At 40.9% G+C, this 20,587-nt stretch overlaps 1 protein-coding gene across 3 annotated transcripts in view; it reads left to right on the forward strand.

The window, feature by feature from the left end:
• Positions 1-20,587, forward strand: part of UCHL3 (ubiquitin C-terminal hydrolase L3) — a 65,846-nt gene that overhangs the window by 42,068 nt on the left and 3,191 nt on the right. For all 3 annotated transcript variants that reach the window (XM_074962077.1, XM_074962081.1, XM_074962087.1), the window contains 2 exons: positions 10,840-10,915; positions 18,950-19,008. In XM_074962077.1, coding sequence (XP_074818178.1) covers positions 10,840-10,915; positions 18,950-19,008 — 135 coding nt within the window. The remainder of the gene's footprint in view (positions 1-10,839; positions 10,916-18,949; positions 19,009-20,587) is intronic.

Genomic DNA, 20,587 nt, shown 5'->3' on the forward strand with positions numbered 1-20,587 from the left:
CTGTTGCAAATCAGTGTTTGAGAACCTGATGAAACTTTCTAGATTTTTATATTCAGGGCTGTCAAGGTTCCTTCCCCACTCTGAACTCTAGGGTACAGATGTGGGGACCTGCATGAAAACCTCCTCAGCTTACTTTTACCAGCTTAGGTTAAAACTTCCCCAAGGTACAAACTATTTTACCCTTTGCCCTTGGACTTACACTGCCACCACCAAATGTTTATCCGGGTTTATTTTATTAGGAAAGCGTTGTTTGGAAACATCTTTCCCCCCAAAATCCTCCCAACCCTTGCACCCCACTTCCTGGGGAAGGTTTGGTAAAAATCCTCACCAATTTGCATAGGTGTCCACAGACCCAAACCCTTGGATCTTAAGAACCATGAAAAAAACATTCAGTTCTTGAAAAGAAGAATTTTAATAGAAGAAACAGTAAAAAAGAATCACCTCTGTAAAATCAGGATGGTAACTACCTTACAGGGTAATTAGATTCAAAACATAGAGATTCCCTCTCGGCAAAACCTTAAGTTACAAAAAGACACACAGACAGGGATATCCATTCTATTCAGCACAGCTTATTTTCTCAGCCATTTAAAGAAAACATAATCTAATGCATATCTAGCTAGATTACTTACTAAATTCTAAGACTCCATTCCTGTTCTGTCCCTGGCAAAAGCATCACCCAGACAGACACAGACCCTTTGTTTTTCTCCCTCCTCCCAGCTTTTGAAAGTATCTTGTCTCCTCATTGGTCATTTTGGTCAGGTGCCAGTGAGATTGTCCTAGCTTCTTAACCCTTTACAGGTGAAAGGGTTTTTCCTCTGGCCAGGAGGGATTTTAAAGGTGTTTACCCTTCCCTTTATATTTATGACAAGGGCTTTACCTGTTTTGTAACAAATAAAATTTGAGAACATTATTCAATGGAAAACACACAAAGGAAAAGAGGGTATATCACCCTTGGCCTTCTCATTAGCATTGGTAAATCTGTGCCATTCATCTGTCTTAATATTCAGTGAGGAATATTTTTGTTTGTTTTTTTAAGTTTATTTTTGTATCTTCAGAACACTTTGCCTAAAAGTTGCTCGTGAATATTTATATACTTTGTTGTTGTTTTTTCAATAAACCTATATCAAGAGTGAAGTCAAGGATGCAATTAAAGCCATTTCTAGTGCAACTAATACAGTACATTGAGCCTAAAATGTCTTTAGATAAACAGTGCCCACTCTTTGTGGACATGGGGAATCCAATCATCTGTTTCATTTACTGGAGCGGACACAGACACACACCAGTCCAGCACTCCTTTCTCAATATTCTTAAATTGTAACTTAACTCAGAAAATTAAATTAGTGACTTTTGACATGAAAATTAAACAATGAACCGGTTTGAATCTATTGCTCATTAACTTCAGCTCACTTCTGGATCCTTTAGATTTTTCTCTTTTCTTCTTGGCAGGTTCTCTTTTTAATCTAACAGGAGAGATTCAAATTACATGTCCTGTAAGAGGTAGGATTTATTATTATAAACAACTCAGTGGTAGTCCTTGTTCAAGGTATCAGACACCTTTCCTGAGCAAGACCATTGTCTGGAATGCAGTACAATAGGCTTCCACTGCTCTGTCTCCTTTCTTCCCTTCACTTCAAAACTCATTGTGTGTGCCACAACTGTTACCTGAAGTTCAGTTCCTTCAACTCCATGCTGAATACCCTCATTTCTGGCTTCTGTCCTCTCAGCTTCATTGTAATGTATTGATCAAGGCTTCTGATTGCCTCTTTTGCTAGGAGCGGTGTATCAGAACCTCTGACATTCTTGTCCTCTTGGCCCTCTTCATTGACTTTGACCTGGTTGATCAAACTCTCCTTGTCATCTTGTCCTCCCTTATCTATCACGATAGCATCACTACTAGCAAACCAAATCTGCTGTTTAAACATCTTTTTGGGTGGTGGTAGGGAGATTCTTCCCTTTCCCACTCTGTGGGGGTTCATCAGAGCTTTCTCCTGTTCATCTTCCTTTCTAAGTCATCTTGTCTGTCTCCATCTTCAATCAACTGTGTGCTCACTGCTAACAAATTAACCTTTCCTCTCTGACTACTCCCTCTTTAAGCAATCTTACATTTCATTTTGTTCCAATGTAAGAATGGCCATACTGGGTCAGACCAATGGTTCATGTAGCCCAGTATCCTTTTTTCTAACAGTGACTTATGGCAAATGCTTCCCAGAGAATGAACAGAACAGGGCAATTATCAAATGATCCATTTCCAGCTTCTGGCAGTCAGTGGTTGAGGGACAACCAGAGAATGGTGTTGCATCCCGTACCATCTTGGCTAATAACCACTGGTGGACATATGCTCCATAAATTTACCTAATTATTTTTTTGAACTCAGTTATGCTTTTGACATTCAGAACATCCCCTGGCAATGAGTTCCACAGGTTGACTGTGCATAGCATAAAGAAGTACTTCCTGCTGCCTATTAATTTTGTTGGGTGACACCAGGTTCTTGTGTTGTTGTGAAGGTAAAAACTTGCTTATTCACTTTCTCCACATCAGTCATGATTTTATAGACTAAATCTCATCTCCCCTTAGTCATCTCTTTTCTAAGTTGAGCAGTCCCAGTCTTTTTTTAATTTCTCCTTGTATGGAAGCTGTTCCAAACCCCTAATCATTTTTCTTCCTTTTTCTGTACCGTTTCCAATGCTAATATATCAGACTTGCATACAGTATTCAAGGTGTGAGTGTACCATGGATTTATATAATGGCATTATTATATTTTCTGTCCTATTATCTATTCCTTTCCTAATGGTTCCTAACATTCTGTTAGCTTTATTTTTGACTGCTGCTGCACATTGAGCAGATGTTTTCAGCGAACTATCCACAGTGACTCCAGTCGTCTGGTTTAAGTGATAGATTACGTATTACAATTAGTAGTTCTGCAGTTTCATATTTGAGTTCCTTCAGAACTCTTGGATGAATACCATCTGGTCTTGGTGACTTATTGCTGTATAACTTATTTATTTTTTCCAAAACCATCTCTACTGACATCTCAATCTAGGACATTTCCTCAGGTCTCTCACCTAAAAGGAATGTCTCAGGTGTGGGAATCTCTTTCAGATTCTCTCTGCAGTGAGGACAGATGCAAAGAATTGTCTTAGCTTCACTACAACAGCCTTGACTTCCTTGAGTGTTCCTTTAGCACCTCAGTCATCCACTGGACCCCCACTCATTGTTTGGCAAGCTTCCTCCTTCTGATATACTTTTGACAAAAAATAACAGTAACTTTTTTTTTTATATTGCTAGCTGCTCCTAATTCTTGTTTGGCTTGCCTTATAATAATTGATTTGCCAGAGTTTATGCTCCTTTATATTTTCCTCTGTAGGATTTGACTTCCAGTTTTTAAAGGATGTCCTTTTGCCTCTAATCACCTCTTTTACTCTACTGTTCAGCTATGGTGGCATTTTTTTGGTCTTTTTACTGTTTAATTTGGGGTATACATTTAGTTTGCGCGTCTATTATGGTCTTTTAAAATAGTCTCCGTGCAGCTTGCAGGCATTCCACGGTTGTGACTGTTCCTTTTAATTTCCATTTTTGTGCTACTGTGGTGGGTTTCTTTAGTTATATTCCTCCCTACAGGGATGTTAAATTTAATTACATTCTGGTTGCTGTTAGCAACCTCCTGGATATCAATTGGAGATCTTGCCACCAACATTCTTTATTCTCCTTGTTTAACCCATTGCCTTTCTTCCAGTTACTATAGCCTATTACCAGGGGTTCATCTCTGACTCTACGCAGCCAGGCAGGTTCTACAATGTTGTCCAAGAACCATTCTTCTTTTTCCATATTGCTAAAACTTAGTCAGGCCATTGTCTCCTGCTTTGTGTTCTCCCTGGTATTCCCACATCTCCCCTTCGAGTCCATACAAAATGCAGCAACTAAAGTTGTCTTCCTTACCAATTGTTGTGACCTCAGTTCTTCAGCTACATCAGTCCTCTAGCTACATCAAATTCAAGCTTTTTTGTCTTCATTGTCATAACTTACATAACTCTCTCTACCCCTTTCTGTTTAACAAGTCTCTTATGTCACTCCACCAGCAATTACAGCCTTGATGCCCCTTTGAAGTCTTTTCCATATATGGAACATTTGTCCTGAGCTGGTCCACAAGGCTAATACCCTCACACAACTCTCCCAAGAGCCATATACTCCCTCAAGAGCCAAGGAGTTAGCCAACTAATAAAGATTAGGCAGAGGAGCCAATTTGAAATCTGCGGTATCAGGATAATTAAACAACCTTGCTTGTATATTCTGTTCCTTTTGCTTCATCCTTCACGTGTGTTTGTTGTCCTTATAGTTTAAGCTCTTTGCAATAGGGACTGTCTTCTCTCTTTTTTTTTTTTTTAATCAATCTTATTTTTCAGAACTTTAGCATATCCATACAGACATTCAAATACAGTGACAAAGCAAATATAACAGGAATATGGATTTAACAATAACTCAATATGAAATATTCATAGATAAATACTCCTGAGTGTTAAGAACTAATTCCCTAACAACTCCCCTGTAACCCCCCCCCCCCAAAAAAAAAGAAAAAATCAGAAAAACAAACTGATTCCAGGTAGACTTGGAATGCTCTCATTAAACTCCCAAGTGTCTTAATAGTTGGATCTTGTGCCTCTGTAGATTGTCAGTTTTTCCATGAGGGCGGTGTTGACTGTGGGGGTTGTAGCCGATTTCTAATTTTGTAAAATGACACTCTTGGCCACTGTAAGTGCTGCAGCAATCCATTTCCTGGCATTACTTGAACAGGGTAGATCTTCTAGAATGCCCAAAACAGAGAGACTTGTCATAGGGAAACCCCTACTCTGATCACCTCAGAGCACCACATGCCTCCTTCCAAAATGTGGATAGACTTTGACATTCAAAGACTATATGAGACAGGATTGCATTGGAGCAGTCACATTTCCAACATTTACTGTGAGGGGAAGTCCAACTTTATGCAGTGGCTCAGGAGTCCAATAATCTATTTAGAATTTTCTTCTGAAAGAAATACAAAAACAGAGAAGTGGATGTTCTGCATATATTGTACCAGATATTATCCCACATGTCAGAGGAAATGGAGATGTTTAGCTCCTTCTCCCATTTTTTTTTAATGATACAGTTAGCAGGATAAATAAGGAGTTCAGCCATTTTTGTGTGTTATCCATAAAATGTATTTGGCTGCACCTTAAAAAATATGCTACTTCAAGTGAAGTATTATTTATGGCCTGCCAGCAATTCCTTGGCTCCTTTATAATTTTGAGTGAAAAGGGACTGTCTTCTAATGTGTCCGTACTAAAGATATTTTGGATTCTACTGTGATACTAATGAGGATATATTGATATGTCTCTTGCTCACTTTTTAAATGTATGGATAACCTGCAATTGTAATTTACAACTAGGAAGAAGACCTGGTCAAACAGTGTCTTAAGGTTTGAAATTCTTATTTAAAGAACTCTTTCCTTGATGGAAAACTATAACTTTCTCTTTACCTGGTGATAAAATTACTGAGGTGCATCTGATTTCCTAGGCCATGAGTTTTTGTGCATGTCTGAGAAAAACATCTATGTTGTGAGAGAATTAATTTTCTATTGAATCACAGCTTTTGGAGATTGGAGGATGTAGCAGGAGAAGAAATGAGAAGTTTTGGAGTCAGAATAAAAGCTGAAGTTGCCCACTCTGATCTGATGTAATTGAGAGGGAAGCCTGGGAGACTAAGAAATGGGAATTACTGTTGAGGTTGAGGGACGGTCAAGTAGATTACGTCAGCTTGTTAGAGAAAAGTGGGAGAGTTGAGCGTAGTAGTTCTGGGGAGCAAAAGAGTGGGGGAATGGAATGCAGAGAAGATGAAATATGGGGAAACGTGTCAAAGCACTAGGTTAACTGCCAGTAAGGCAGAAAGTTCTCAGGGAGCACAGGTCAAGAAATTTCACAGACCAGGAATCTGTTGGTGAAGACTAGAGGGAGAACTGGAGAAGAATTAGTATGGGAAGTTGAGGGAGACTAACAGAAGTTAATAGACACTGACCTGAGGCCAGTGACTCTTTATGTCCTGGCCTCGATGAAGATGTTGCATCCAGGTTTTTGGGACTTGGACTCCCTGTAAACCTAGCAATATGGTGGCCTGCTCTCTCCCCTGGTGCCTTGAAGAGGAAGCAGCAGTTGGCAGAATGAAGAACTGCACTTTAGTTAAACCCAGTAGTTAAGTGGCAGACACTACTGATTTGGTCAGTTTAAAGTCATAGAGCTTAAGGCTAGAAGCCACCACTAGATCATCTGATCTGACCTCCTGTGTATCATAGGCCACCAACACACTAAACCCAACCACTGAAATAAGACCAAAGTATTACAACCCTCAGGAGACTAAACTGTTATGGACCACAGGCACAGAAGAGACGGGACCAAGGCGCATCAGTGCTTGTGGCCCCTGCAATGGCAGGGAAATAATTAAATGAGATATAGACTGTTAATCCTGGCAAGTGATCTATGCGCACATGCTGCAGAGGAAGGTGAAAACCACCCAAGGTCACTGCCAGTCTGACATGGGGGACAGTTCCTTCCTGACCCCACATACAGCAGTCAGTTAAACTCTGAGTGTGAGCAAGAACTAGCTAACCAAGCACCTGTGAGAGAATGCGTGGTGCCATCCCAGAGCCCGGGTCCACCCTCCCTATCTCTAGCCATGGCCATCCCTGATGCTTCAGAGGAAGGAGATTTAAAAAAAATAAACTCCCAGAGTACATTGTGGGGGAAAATCTCTTCCTCACCCTTGCTGGTGGCCAGCTGAATTCCTGAAGCATGAGCTTTAGGAACATAAGACACAAACTGGAAGTGAGTACCGGTACCCTGTCCCCTACCATCACAAGCAACTCGGTCATACAGTTGCACTCATAAATTTGTCCGGCTCTCTCTTACAACTAATTAAGCTGTTTGCCCCCACAACTCCTATTGGGAGGCTGTTCCAGAACCTCACCCCCTGATGGTTATCACTTACCTCTAATTTCCAGCCTGAATTTTTTCTTGACCAGTTTAGATCCATTTGTTTTTGTGCCAGCATTGCCCTTTAGCTTAAATAGTTATTCACCATCCCTGCTATTTACCTCCCAATGTGTATATAGAGAGAGCAGTTGTATCACCTCTCATCCCTTGTACAGGTATCATTGAAAGGTAATAGCACTGGTGACGTTTCTTGTTAACATTATCCTCTTGTTAATCATTATGATCTGTGTTGAAAGTGCCTGGATTACCATAGTTTTCATTGCCTTGAATGTACACGGTTCTGTGCAGGGAATATAGTTCTAACTACAGACCCAATTGATTGTGCAGTGTCCCCTACTGGTACAGGCATGAATAAGGTGTTGTAGAAGCTCAGATACCATTGGGCCCTTGAAGTATACAGGAAGTAATAAGTCATCCACATTTTTCCATCCATGTTGCAATGGTGATCCAATATCTGGTTTACCTGTGTGCAAAGACATCCAAAGCTTTGTTTACCAAAAGATGCTCCTTTCATATGATCTTAAAAACCAGCCTCACGTGGTGGGAGTTGGGCTAGTGACTTGTTCTTTTTGATGGTGAGATTGAGGTGTAAAGCAATTCAGGTTTCTGTGGGTCTCCTTTTCTTTCTTGCTCTGATAATACAGAGCTGCCACCAGTTTCCTTGATGCAGAAATTGGAATTTGTCCATCACTCTCTCCCAGTTTGGCAAGATCTCCTAAGCAGTAAGCTCCTTTGGTTTTAACAACATTTAACACAGATTTCCCCCCAGTACCAAATAGGGATGACAGTGTCACATGCTGTTAATGTGTGTACAGCAGAAAGTATGTTACAGAAGTCAGGAGTGAGTGTGTCACAAATTGCATGCATAGGTATGAAGCAATGCTTGTCAGTTGTGCTGGTCTTGGTGCCTGTTTCAATCCAACAGGTTATCTCTGTGTTCCATTTTTGGAAATAGGTGAACAGCAAAGGCCAAAAGATCAGTGTCAGGTGACCTAACTACTCGGGTTCCTTCGTTTCTTTGTTGCATGCTCTTAGCTCATATATTCTTTCAGCTTAAGCCTCCAGCTGCTGCTCTAAATCAGCTTTGCCTGTTCTGTTCACTGTTGCACGAGCATGGAAGGGGGACATAGGCACAGGTCCCATGGGGTGACTAATAACATCAACACTGAAACATCATCTCTGGATTTTGCTAATGACAGGGCTCTCCAGAAAAGTTTCTGGACTGATCACTCCTGTGATTGGCAAGGGAGGGGGAAGGACAGACTTAAATTTGGTGGTCTTGGCCATGTCAGCAAATGTTTTGATGCCAGATTTCTTGACTGGGCTGAAAAAAGCTACATGTCCCATCATAATCAAGTGCACCTCTCACAGATCTCTCCATTTGTTCTTCACCAAAATTTGCTATTTTCAGTAGAGACTCTTGTACGTTTACTACATCCAGTCCAGTAAATGTGTTGATAAGCACCTTTGCATGTGATTCAGGGTCTAATGAGTTTGCCAGATTGTTGATGACGTGGTTTGTAAGAGCTGTAACATGCTTTTCATCCCTCTTCATTGCAGAGGCATGGACTTGTTTGTGGACTTTGTCTTCACTACTTTTTATGTCACTTCTTTCTGTCATATTTTTTGCATATTCATAACATGAAGCTGTGTATTGCCATCTCTAACACTAATACTGACCTGTGCATAAGTATAAGTGTCACTAAAAAAACTCATTTCTAGAACAGTTCAAAGGCTAGTACTGCATTCATAGGCAATTAGAAATTAAAACAGGTTATCAGGCAGACTAGATAGTATATAGTATGTACATAAGCTTACAAATGGAGAAGCATTACGTAAGGAATTCACGTACATTTAGATCTACCCACTGTGCAGTACAAATTGTGGGAACACAATGTACTGCTACTGGTGCACAGTCTTCAGTGTGAATCTGATCTAGTTTAGCAAATTTCAACTGAAAATATAGAAAACTATTATAATCACTTGTGAAATGCTTTGACAATTAAGAATATAGATGTGAAAACATTTCATGTTCTACTGCAAACCGTTGATATTTGCCATTTTTGCCACATGCCAAATAGCTTCATTTCAGGGGGAAAATATCTTGCCCATGCAAAAACAATAAAAATATTTTAATACATGGTTGTTTGGTAGCTTTGACCAACAAATACCACACTAAGGTGTTGAAATTAACTGAAAGCATAAAAAGTATAATCGTCATGTTGCAGTTTTTCTGGAACTGTGCAAAAAATGACACTTTCTAATTTCGGACACCATTGTTTCACCTTTTTTGCAGGCTTATGACACCACCTGACAGCTCCACATCATACTTAATCAAAATGTACATAAAATAAGCTTTTAAATGATATACGATGTGGATGTATATAGGATGGGTACATTATATTCCAAAACTATCTCCGTTTTTGGAGAATTGCCACATGCCTACAGACTTTGAAATGACTAGTGGCTTCCAGCCACCAGAATTCAGTAATAGTGGCAGCAGTATGAGGCTTTGGAGCAGAGGGAAATTTGAGAAGATAGACTCTCCCTTCCCACCAACTCCCAGTGCCCTGAAGTAGCTAGAGTTGCATGTTTTAAGGAATAAAATTTTTCAGACATAGTATTTTTAATCTGCAATCAATAGAAAATGACCAGAATATAATATTACATTTAAAACCAAAACTACATTAACAGAATACTAAAGTTGCAGAATCAATTCCTCAAAAGTTAGCAACTGCCAGAATTAAGGTTACCTGTGCAACTTTAATTCAGCCCCCTTTTGAATATGCATTATGATACAGTCTTTAATTACAAAAACACATTTTCCACAGGACCTCTGCCTCTTTCATCACACAGGATGGTCGGGGCTCAGGGAATGAATCGGGGTACATAATAAATAAGGCTGTTGTCTAGAGGATCCCTGCCTCCATTTATTGCAGAAGTTAGACACAAATGAGACAGGGATTGCAGGAAGAGGAAGGATGGTCTCATGAATAAAGCAGTTGATTGTTACCTCAGATAATTGAGTTCTGCCTGCCCTCTGGCACAGAGTTCTTGAATGATACTAGTCATATCACCGAAACCAGATTTTTCACAAGTGGTCAGTAATTGTGTACACCTAACTTTCTGAGTGCTCCGCTTGAGACCCTGTAGTCTGATTTGCAGAAGTGCTGAGCACACAAAGCACTTTAAGTTTATGTTAATGGGAACTGGTACATTGAACATATAAAGTGCTATATAAAATGCTAAATACTTTAAAAAAAAATTAGGGCTTAGTCACCTAGATACCTCAAAATGGAAACGCAAGTCAAAATTAGGGGACATGACAACTTTGGCCTTAATCTCTGTGTGCTTCAGTTTCCCATCTTTAAAATAGGAATAATATCACCTTGGTATTGGTGGTGTGAAGATACATTTATTCAGATATTTACATTTAAGTTAAACTACATAATTGCTTAAATAAATGTGTTAAGATATAGCATATCCTCCTGGTTAGCAGAAAGCACCAAATTTAGTGTAAAAGCTATATTTAGTTGCATATCAACATGCCTGATTGGTTACTGACCAGTGAGAACCAACCTGCCTTTAGGAAAATAACTAAAAAATACAAATGAAAAAAAATTAAACTACTTAAATGTTGCCTGATTGGTGATTTAAATAATTTCACTTTAAATCAATCCAAGCTGGTTTTTAGGGCTTCTCAGCTACCAGTCCCCTCCTTTTATAGGTCACATGCTTTCTATATTGGGGGATTGTATTTTTAGTATCATAAGACATTTGGTGTACATAATATTATACCGTTTTTGTTTGTTTTTTCTTACAGGCACCAAGCATAGATGAAAAAGTAGATCTTCACTTTATTGCGTTGGTTAACGTAGGCAGTCATCTCTATGAATTGGGTAAGAACACTTTATTTCATTGCTCTTGAAACAGGTCAGTGTGGTGATCTTGTCAGTTGTAATCAGTAATTAAGCATTCTTCCTGTTGATTTCCCCCCCCTCCCCCCCACGGGAGGGCTAGCTCAGTGGTTTGAGCATTGGCCTGCTCAACCCTCGGTTGTGAGTTCAGTCCTTGAGGTGGCCATTCAGGGATCTGGGGCAAAAATTGGGGACTGGTCCTGCTTTGAGTAGGGGGTTGGACTAGATGACCTCCTGAGGTCCCTTCCAACCTGATATTCTATGATGATTAACCTTATTTTCAGGGGTGGGAGGGGGAGAATGTAATATAAAGAGCAAGATACAAACTACCATTGCTAGAAACTAGTCTGACTCAACAAAATTATGGTCCTAATCAGTAAAACACTTATACTTCAGTTCCGGGGGGGTTGGTTTTTTGGAGGGGGGGATGGCTTCTTTGACGAATGTCATTTAATTATTATTTTCTTTGTGATTTTTTTTTCTTTAATGCTGAACAGTGCAAATTATAAATTCTAGCTAGAGGCATGTTACTGAATACCAGAATAGTCGGAATCAAAACGTGCTGCGTGAAGAATAGCATACCAACAGATATTGAAGATCTGCAATTCATTCATCGCAGGCTGGTTTTAAAAAGTTTGCTTCATATTTAATAGCTAATACTTCATTTGCATCTGAGCATTAGCTTCTGCATCTGAATTATTTTTGACTATTTGTTTCGCTGCAGGTTGAGCAGCACTAAGTTTTGCTCCGATATTCTATAATGCTCCTAGTCTAAAGCATGTTGCTGGGCAACAAGATTTTGCTGTAGACACTTCTGAATCCTAGTTGAAGCAGTTTTAAATAGGTTTGGATAAAATCTCAAGTCACACAGACATCTTTCCAGCATAATATTCCAATATAGTATAGTGAGAGTATGCTTGCCGTATTTCATCTGACTACTTAACCTTTTCAAAACATATTCCTAGTGAAGCAATGCTCTCACACATCTTCAATAGTTTGGAGGCCAATGGAGTATAAAGGACATGTTCTGAATCAATCTGAACCTAAGAATCATCACTGTCAGCTGTACCTCATGAATGTTATACGTTGTTCTCCATAAAGTGTGTTTTATGAGCTTCTATTTTAGATGCCAGTGACTTACACTAAATAGTGGGGTAAAAGCTGTACGATGCAGCACAGATAATTTTTGGCTTTAAATTTCAAAATATGATTTTTAAAATAATGAACCACCCATTGTTTTAAGCTCTCCTCGCTGAAGTTTTGTGTCACTGTGTCCATGTTGCTTTTATATTTTATTCTGTCATTTACATGAGTTTAAAAACAGTGCAGAGCATATGATTATCAGCTTTGCATATTGTACACTCCCTAGGAATAACTAAGTAGGAGGAGATGAACTTTAAGGTATGCTTGAATTAAAAATATGTGTAAGATGTTGATGGTAGTTACACAATAGAATGCTAACACCACTTCCTTTACAAATACATAAATAACATCCTTACAATAACCCTTTCCTGTACCAGTATAAGAGATTAAAGACATAATGTAGAGAAATAAGAAAAAGGGAAAATACAATAATCTGTAACTCTCTTCTCTTGTTTAAATAATTTACGGAAGTTCCTAAAACCTGTAATCATTGTGATTCCTATAAATCTGTTCAGATAATTCTGGCTGAGTCATCAGCTTTAGCCACTGTGGTGAATATTTGGACCCTGGCAGGCAGAAAGCTATGGAGTGGCACATGAACATAAATGCTCACACTACCATCAAAAACATGGTATTCATAGGTACATTCAAATGTTTTTGTGCCAAACTGCATTTAAGAATTCAGTCAAAAACACAGCTTGCGAAATACAGTGACATTCAATTCTGTTTTCTGGAATGTGCTGAGGATTTTATCTTAAAGTTGCAGCTTCAGTCATTTCTGCCATGTACAAGAGGTTAGTCATTAAATATCAAAAATGCTTTAATATATTATATTTCATAAGAGCCTACTTTGTTTTTTTAAGGCTAATTATAGGTTAGAAGTACTGCCAAGTTCAAGGAAATTATGGCAGATTTTTAAAAAATGATTTGAGAACTAAAAAGAATTTGGCCTGGCAAGCTCAGTAGGCCAATGCTGCGGGTGGAGAAAAATGTCATGCCTTGACACATGTTTTGACATTCATAGTTTTTCATAAATAGCTTGAAATATTTGCATAGTAAGCAACAAATGTAAATATGTTGAGAAATACCACACTTAATGGGCACTGTTACACATCACAATTGCAGGGTTAACTGTACCTGTGTCTCCGCCAGGGTCTCCAAGGGCACCCTTTTAGTTCTCAGGTCTTTAGCTGTCACTTCTCACTCTGGGTGGGGACCCGTGTTCCTCTGCCTCAGGATCAGAGTTTTAGGTTACAGTCCCCAGCAATTTGCTGTGCTTATCCCAGCAGGCCTGACTGTAATCCAGCACCTGTAGTTCTCGTCTCTTCCAGGGGGCATGATAACATTTACCAGTGGTTTCACAAAGCACAGTACATTTACTTAAGACCACCACATTACAAAGAAAACATATCATAAAACAGTGGTTTTCAAACTTTTGTACTGGTGACCCCTTTCACATTGCAAGCCTCTAAGTGCAACATCCCCCCCCCCCAAATAAATTAAAAACACTTTTTTATATATTTAACACCATTATAAATGCTGGAGGCAAAGCGGGGTTTGGGGTGGAGGCTGACAGCTCACGACCACCCAGGTAATAACTTCACGACCCCCTGTTTGAGAACTGCTGTCATAAAACAAGAAATGGTCTGTAGGCATGCTAAGCTTACCAGCTGTCACCCATTCTCCACGTGGAGCCCCTAGGACGTTTCAAAGTCCTTCAAACCCTTCCAGCAGGGTTTTGCCCTCTTGGTTAAAGTCTGTCAGTTCATGAATCCAAGTGAGGGTTATTCTGAATGAGTTCAGGATGACTCTCTATCATTTTTCCTTCTTGGCTTTCTTGTTCTCTTAGACCCACTCAAAACCAGTGTGTACAATGGTATAATGTACATAGTTGTCTTATCTGTCTCAGGATTTGTGGTAATTCTCGCCCAGGGATTTTAGTTTCTGCAGGAAGTTCTGTAGCCCACCCCTGTGGAGCCAGAATACAATCCCTAGCTCACAAAAATACACATACCATTTTATAGATATAAAACTCTTTGAAACTGCCCCACTTTGAAGGTCTCGTGTCACATCTTCCCCACTGGAAGAGAGAGAAAATTCCTTTCACCCCTGCTAGGTATCAATACAAACTGAGCCACACATTCTTTCATAAAAAATAAACCAGAAGTTTCCCAGTTCTGCACAACACAGTTAAAGAAAAAATTGAAAACTTTTGTAGACCACTTCTTCTGGTAGGTTGCTAAACTAGTATTGTGAATCATACCTATATTAAATTATCAGTATTAACTTTACTGTATTTCTGTGACTTATATATCCTGCTCTTAATTGAGTGTAATACTTCAGTTACATATTACTTGACCTTTAACCCCTTCAGAATTGGTGGGTTTGGAGTTCCCTTTTTAGTGCTCAGCCCAGACACCCTAGTTTCACTTGTCTGAGTATAAATTTGCATTCTCCTTTGAATGACTGTGCACATATTCATTCCACTTCAAGTGTATATGGAGACTTTTACCAGCAATACCACTAGCATGTGCCCCTGCTCTCCTCTTGCATGAGCCAAGAACATAAATGGAATGTGTCCGCCGCCCCCTCTCAACTCCTTCCCACTGCCCATGGTGAGAACTGGAGCACCTCATAGTTTTTGCTTTGGTTCTCCAGCTTTAAATCTTTAGTGCATATAGTTCTTATAGTTAGCCTTAGAATACTTAATTAGTAATAATTTTAGGTAGTCTGGGGCTTTGTTATGAAAAATCAAAGCTTTAAGCAGTGTGCCACATGCAGAGCCATTATCCCTGTCATGGATAGGCACAGAAGCTGCTTAATTCCTCTTGGAAAGAGGCATGTGAGGGATAGATGCCCTATTTGTACCACCTTCCCTTTTTTAGTCCTTTGTTAGGACTAAAAAACAGGAATTTCTGCCTCAAATTTCACCTCATGACGGAGACTGTGTCCCTCCTCAGAACCAGGCCCCCATCACAAGATGATGGACTCTGAAACTATGAGAAATGCTCATCCAGCAGCTTCAACTTTGAAGCATAAATCTGGAGAGAAGCATCACTTTTCCTCTTCCCAATGGCCTCTTTCAAGAAATCCAAACATTCTGACCTGGACAAACAGTCAATGTTATGATCTTCTCTGCACAAGAAGGCTTCCAGTAAGTCCTCCAGTGCTGAGTTGGGGCCTTTGAATAAGCACAGATGCTCACAGCTCCATCTGAGGTGTCACTGTCAACTCTGGCTCCTCTGGAGTTGTTGAGACTGGTGCCTTCATCTTTGCTGTGTCCTCCTTTGGCTCCACTGGAAGAGCACCTGGTTGTCTTGGTGTTTTCAACTCCATAAGCCTACCTTTCCATAAGAGTCTCCTTTGTGTCCTGTTACCTGACTCCCCGTTGCTGCACCTGGATTTGGTCATTGTCGGCACTGTTGATGTGTGGTGTTCAGCCAACGTACTCTCTACAGTACCTTATGCCAACCGCTGGCACCAATTATGACTTTGGCATTCCAATCACCTCGTTGGGCTTTTTCTGACCAGATGGTTTCCCTGATATCAATCCCCCCCCCTCCCGCCACCACTTCCAGACCTCAAAGGTGAATGCTCCTCCCTTTCCAGATGAGTCCTACATCTCCTCATGAGACTCTGAGCATGAGGAGCCTGTATTCCCATCAGAGTCTTCATATTCACTTCATAGATCTTGCCCAAGGGGCATGAGGCAGAAGGAACAGGACTGGTATTCCCATAAAGAGGCTCCTGTACTGTATCCTCCGTGGCTCTACAGATCTTTGCCTGCTCCAACGGAGTCTAGACCTCCATTGGAGTTACAGACCAAGGGGAGATCTGTGTCTCCATTCAGGGAACCTCTAGAGAGGCTCCTTCCGCCATCCCTCTGTCAGCTGTACTGGATCCTATTGAGGAAGGGGAATTAGTGGAGGAACCCCTAGATGTGCCTTCCTGTCCCTATATTTCATCCCCTTCCTTGAACAAAGCCATCACCCTGGAGTCGATATCCCCTTCTCCAGAGGGCTTTAAAGTCTTTCAGGGAAAAGTTGCCCTTCTCATTAATGAAGCCCAGCTAGAGCTGATGAACACCCTCTGGCAAACCCCAGTCCCTGTACCACCTACAACCAAGCAGTTTATTGGCTGACCAGCATTCCCTGAACATGCGGACTTGCATACCTGCATGAGGTCAGTCAAGGTCTGCAGGTCCATCCACCAGTTCAGTGTGCAGAGGGGTTCCCTTTCTGTAGTCAGAACTGACTGACTCTGGCTACAGATGTGTCTACCAGAGCTGGGGAACCCATCTTAGTCAGCTTTGAGCACAAGCTCTCTGTTCACCCCAGGAGGTCTCACTCCACATAAATATGTGGACCTCGGAGCTATTTATCAGGCCTGCAAGATGTTTATGTCCACCATCAAGAACCATACGATACAAGTTTTACAGACAACACAGCTGCCATGTTTTGTCTGAACAGGCAGGGAGGTGCAAGGTCGTCTCGGCTATGCCAGAAAGCCATCCACCTGTGGAATTTATGCATCAGAAATGTCTCCCTGAAGTCATTCCACTTTCCAGGAATGAGAAACACAATTGCAGATTCCTTCAGCAGGGTTTTCATAGACCAACACAAGTAGTCGATCAGAAAGGACATTCTCCTCCAGATCTTCTACCAGCAGGAGTTCCCAATAATAGACTTGTTCGCAACCAACCTGGACCACAAGTGCAGGATATTTTTTCCAGGACAGGCTGCAGCCCATATTCCATCACAGATGCTGTCCTTCTCCCCGGTCAAGTCATCTCCTATATGCATTTCCTCCAATTCCTCTCGTTCCCAAGGTCCTGAGGAAACTGAAAAGAGACAAAGCAGCATTAATCTGACTGGAACCAGTCTCACCGAGCCTGTATTGGTTCACGGATCTATATCAATTTTCAGTCAGATCACTGATAACTTTTCCCCTAGTCTCAGAACTAGGGCAAGTCTTTGCATCCCAACCTCCAATCTTTTCACCTCATGTCATGGATGAACTTTGGTTGAAGGCTCACAAGGGATTGTGCTCCGGAGATCTTCAGATCGTCTAAATGAGGAGCAGCAGGAAAGAATCTACTAGAGCGACATACGTATGCAAGTGGAGAAGGTGCTCTATTTGGGCACAATTTCAACGTTTACTGACCCGCTACAGAGAGATTTCACATGTATTGGACTGTTCGTTACACTTGAAATCCTCTGGCCTATCAGTTAGTTCTGAGAGAGTTCACTTGGCAGCAGTATCTGCTCTGCATCCACCAGTGGACGGGTTTTCCATCTTCTCACTCTCTCTGGTTTCCAGATTTTTTTAAAAAGTTTTGTCCAACGTCTACACGTGTCTGATCCAGTACCATTATGGAATCTTAACCCAGTCTTCTCTAGACTAGTGGGTTCTTCCTTTGAATCTAGGATGACAGCCTCACTATCCCTGGTGTCTATGAAGACGGCATTCCTAATAGCAGTCACTTCTGCAAAGGCGAGTTTTGAACGTTATGCTCTCTTAGCTGATCTTCCTTTCACAGTTTTTCATAAAGACAAAGTTTCTCTTAAGCCATACTCTAAGTTTGTCAAAAGCAGTTTCAGCTTTCAACCTGAAATCAAACCATTCGTCTTGCAGTGTTATTTCCAAAATCTTGCTCTTCCGAAGCTGAAGAGAAGCTCCACACCTTAAATGTTCATAGAGCTCCAGCATTGTATCTGGATTGCACTAAGTCCTTCAGACCTTCTCTTCCAGGCTTATTGTAGCCTACAATGAGAGAGTTAGGGGTCAAACAAATTTCTCATTGGGTTTCTGATGCATTAAGCTGTGCTGCAGCTTTCCTAAGATCTCCTCCTCCTCCTCCTCCTCTTCTCAGGACAATAGATCGCTTTACTAAAGGTCAGTCTACTTCATCAGCTTTTCTGAGCAACGTCCCTCCGTCTGTTCCTACCCTTTTCCAGACATTACCATCACTCAAGCCTTCGGCAAGTTGGTGCTACAGTCTGTTTCAGGTGATTCAATGTCCCGTCACCTGTAAGGGAACTGCTGATGTGTCATCCAAAGTGGAATGTATATGTGCACAATCAGGTGAAGGAGAATCATAGAAAATCAGGGTTGGAAGGGACCTCAGGAGGTCATCTAGTCCAACCCCCTGCTCAAAGCAGGACCAATCCCCAAACAGAATAAACTGTTACTTACCTGTATAGTAACTGTTGTTCTTCGAGTTGTATAGTAACATATACATTCCATGATCCTTCCACTTCCCTGCTATTTCAGACATTATATATACAGAAGTGTGAAGGAATGGAGAGGGAGGCAGTAAATATGCCCATTCTATGTCCTTGACTCAGCACATGAAGAGAGCAGGGGTGCATTGTGCGCATATAGACCTGAAGTGGAATGTATATGTGCACATCTTGAAGAACAGTTTCTGTACAGGCAAGTAACTTTGGTGGGGGGGAGGGCGCTAAATGCACTAAATAACTACTTTTTTTTTTTTCCAATGACCTATTTGGAAAACCTAAAGAACTTAAACATTACCAGAAACAATATAATTAGAACCCAAGGTTACCTCTTGATTTGAAAGTTTTCGTGTATTAAAAATCTACGTTCAACTAAAAAGTGTTATTATTTGTCATTGTTTATAATACTGTATTCCTATTGAAATACTCTGTTTGGAGGGGAAAGTGCTGAATAGTTGGGTATTACGATTAGTATGCTAAGTTTATGAAAAACTGAGCTGATCTTGGTGGCATGTCTTCATATGAGGAGGGAATTATTTAATGCTTTGGGTTTATGTTCTTGTCTGAGAAAATTACAAGTTTTCCAGTTTTCGTTTTACAACTGTATTTTGTATAATTGCTTGTATTCCAACAGATGGGCGCAAACCTTTTCCAATAAACCATGGACAAACTAGTGATGACACTTTTTTAGAGGTAAGAATAGAAAAATCCTTTAAGTTTTTGTGCAACTTGAACTTTATGCACTTCCTAGGTATGTAGTTGGGGAAGGGATAAGAGGAAAAGGCCTTTAATTAGTTCTCAGCCAGGAGTATTTCAGAATACCCATGCCGTTACTTCTGTGTGTAACAGAACATTTTAATATGGTGGACAAGAGCTGCTTGAGCAGAAATCTTGTAAGGGTACCATACCCGTAGATCAGGTTGCTTTTTCTCCCATGTTGAGGTGTTCCTATGCTTCTGTTGCTCTCAAACCATGCATACATGATGGGGGAGCCCTGAAATGACCAGTGTCTGAGGACTTTTGAGCGAAGGTATTTTATTTTCCTTCCCTTTATTTCCTTTATAATTTGAGAGATGCCATGCTAACAAAGGGTGCACTCTCTCTCTTCCAGCATTTATAGTCTTTGCCCTAGTTCTCAACCCCCACAATTTGTGTTCTACGTATTCCCTTCTAACCTCTTTTATTTAAACGTACTTGCTCATTGCTGCTTTAATGTGCTACTCCTTGGGGGAATTCTGCACCACAAAATTAATAATTTTGCACACAGTATTTTAAAATTCTGAGCAATTCTGCATATTTTGTGAAAATAACACAATGTAATCATGCCAGTTTCAATTATTTTGGTAATTTATTTCAAAATACCTGTCAGCAAGTATGTCTGAAACAATACAGATGACAAGAAAGATTCAGGAAATGTTTTTTGAAAAAGATTCCCTACTATCCATATTAATATAGAACTTTGAGTAATTCATTTAAACTACAGTACAGAAATGTATTTCCCACACCTATCAGAAGCAGCGTAAAGGCTTCAGATAGTCAGTGGTAACAGAGGAGCTGAGGGAGAGGGAAGAAGCCTGGGAGTGAACCTGAAGGATTGTTGGGCATGGGTAGGAGAAATATGGAGCAGTTTTCTTTGGGTGGGGTACGGATTGTTAGGGAGCTGGGGAGTCCCCCCCATGCAGACTCTGACCCCAAGCCTCTCCCAGTCAGTCAGGCACATCTTCTCCTGTCCCCATGTAGCCCTGCACTCCCCTATGCCCCTTCCCATTCTACACCTGGCTCAGTGCTGTCCCCCACTAGCTCCTGAGCCCACGCCCCAGTCTGTCTCCCCACTAGCACTTTTGAATCCCAGTCTGACCCCCACCCCCTCAGCAGCCCCATGTGCCCCTCTCTGCCTCCTAACCTGGCTCCATGGGCAGGCTGCTGTGACAAATGCAGCTAGCTGTTACTGCCAGTCGCTGGCTGTTCTGGCGCCACAGCAGGCTCCGGTGGGTAAAAGGTGGAACTGTAGCACTTCTTGGGCAGAATGCATTTTCTGCCAGGGGGGAAAAAAAATTCTGCACCGACACGAATTATGCACATTGGCACAGAATTCCCCCAGGAGTAATGTGCCTGGAGCTGTTTGACTGCAAAATGGATCCAAAGGGAATACATTTGGTTTGAGAATAAACTTTTCTCGCACAAAACTAATGCCAGTTGGGGAAGAGAGAGCACCATTACTCCTGGGGGAATTCTGGTTCAAAAAATTAAAAATTCTGTGCACATATATTAA

The sequence above is a fragment of the Natator depressus genome, chromosome 1, assembly GCF_965152275.1.
Source record: "Natator depressus isolate rNatDep1 chromosome 1, rNatDep2.hap1, whole genome shotgun sequence".
Lineage (NCBI taxonomy): Eukaryota > Metazoa > Chordata > Testudines > Cheloniidae > Natator > Natator depressus.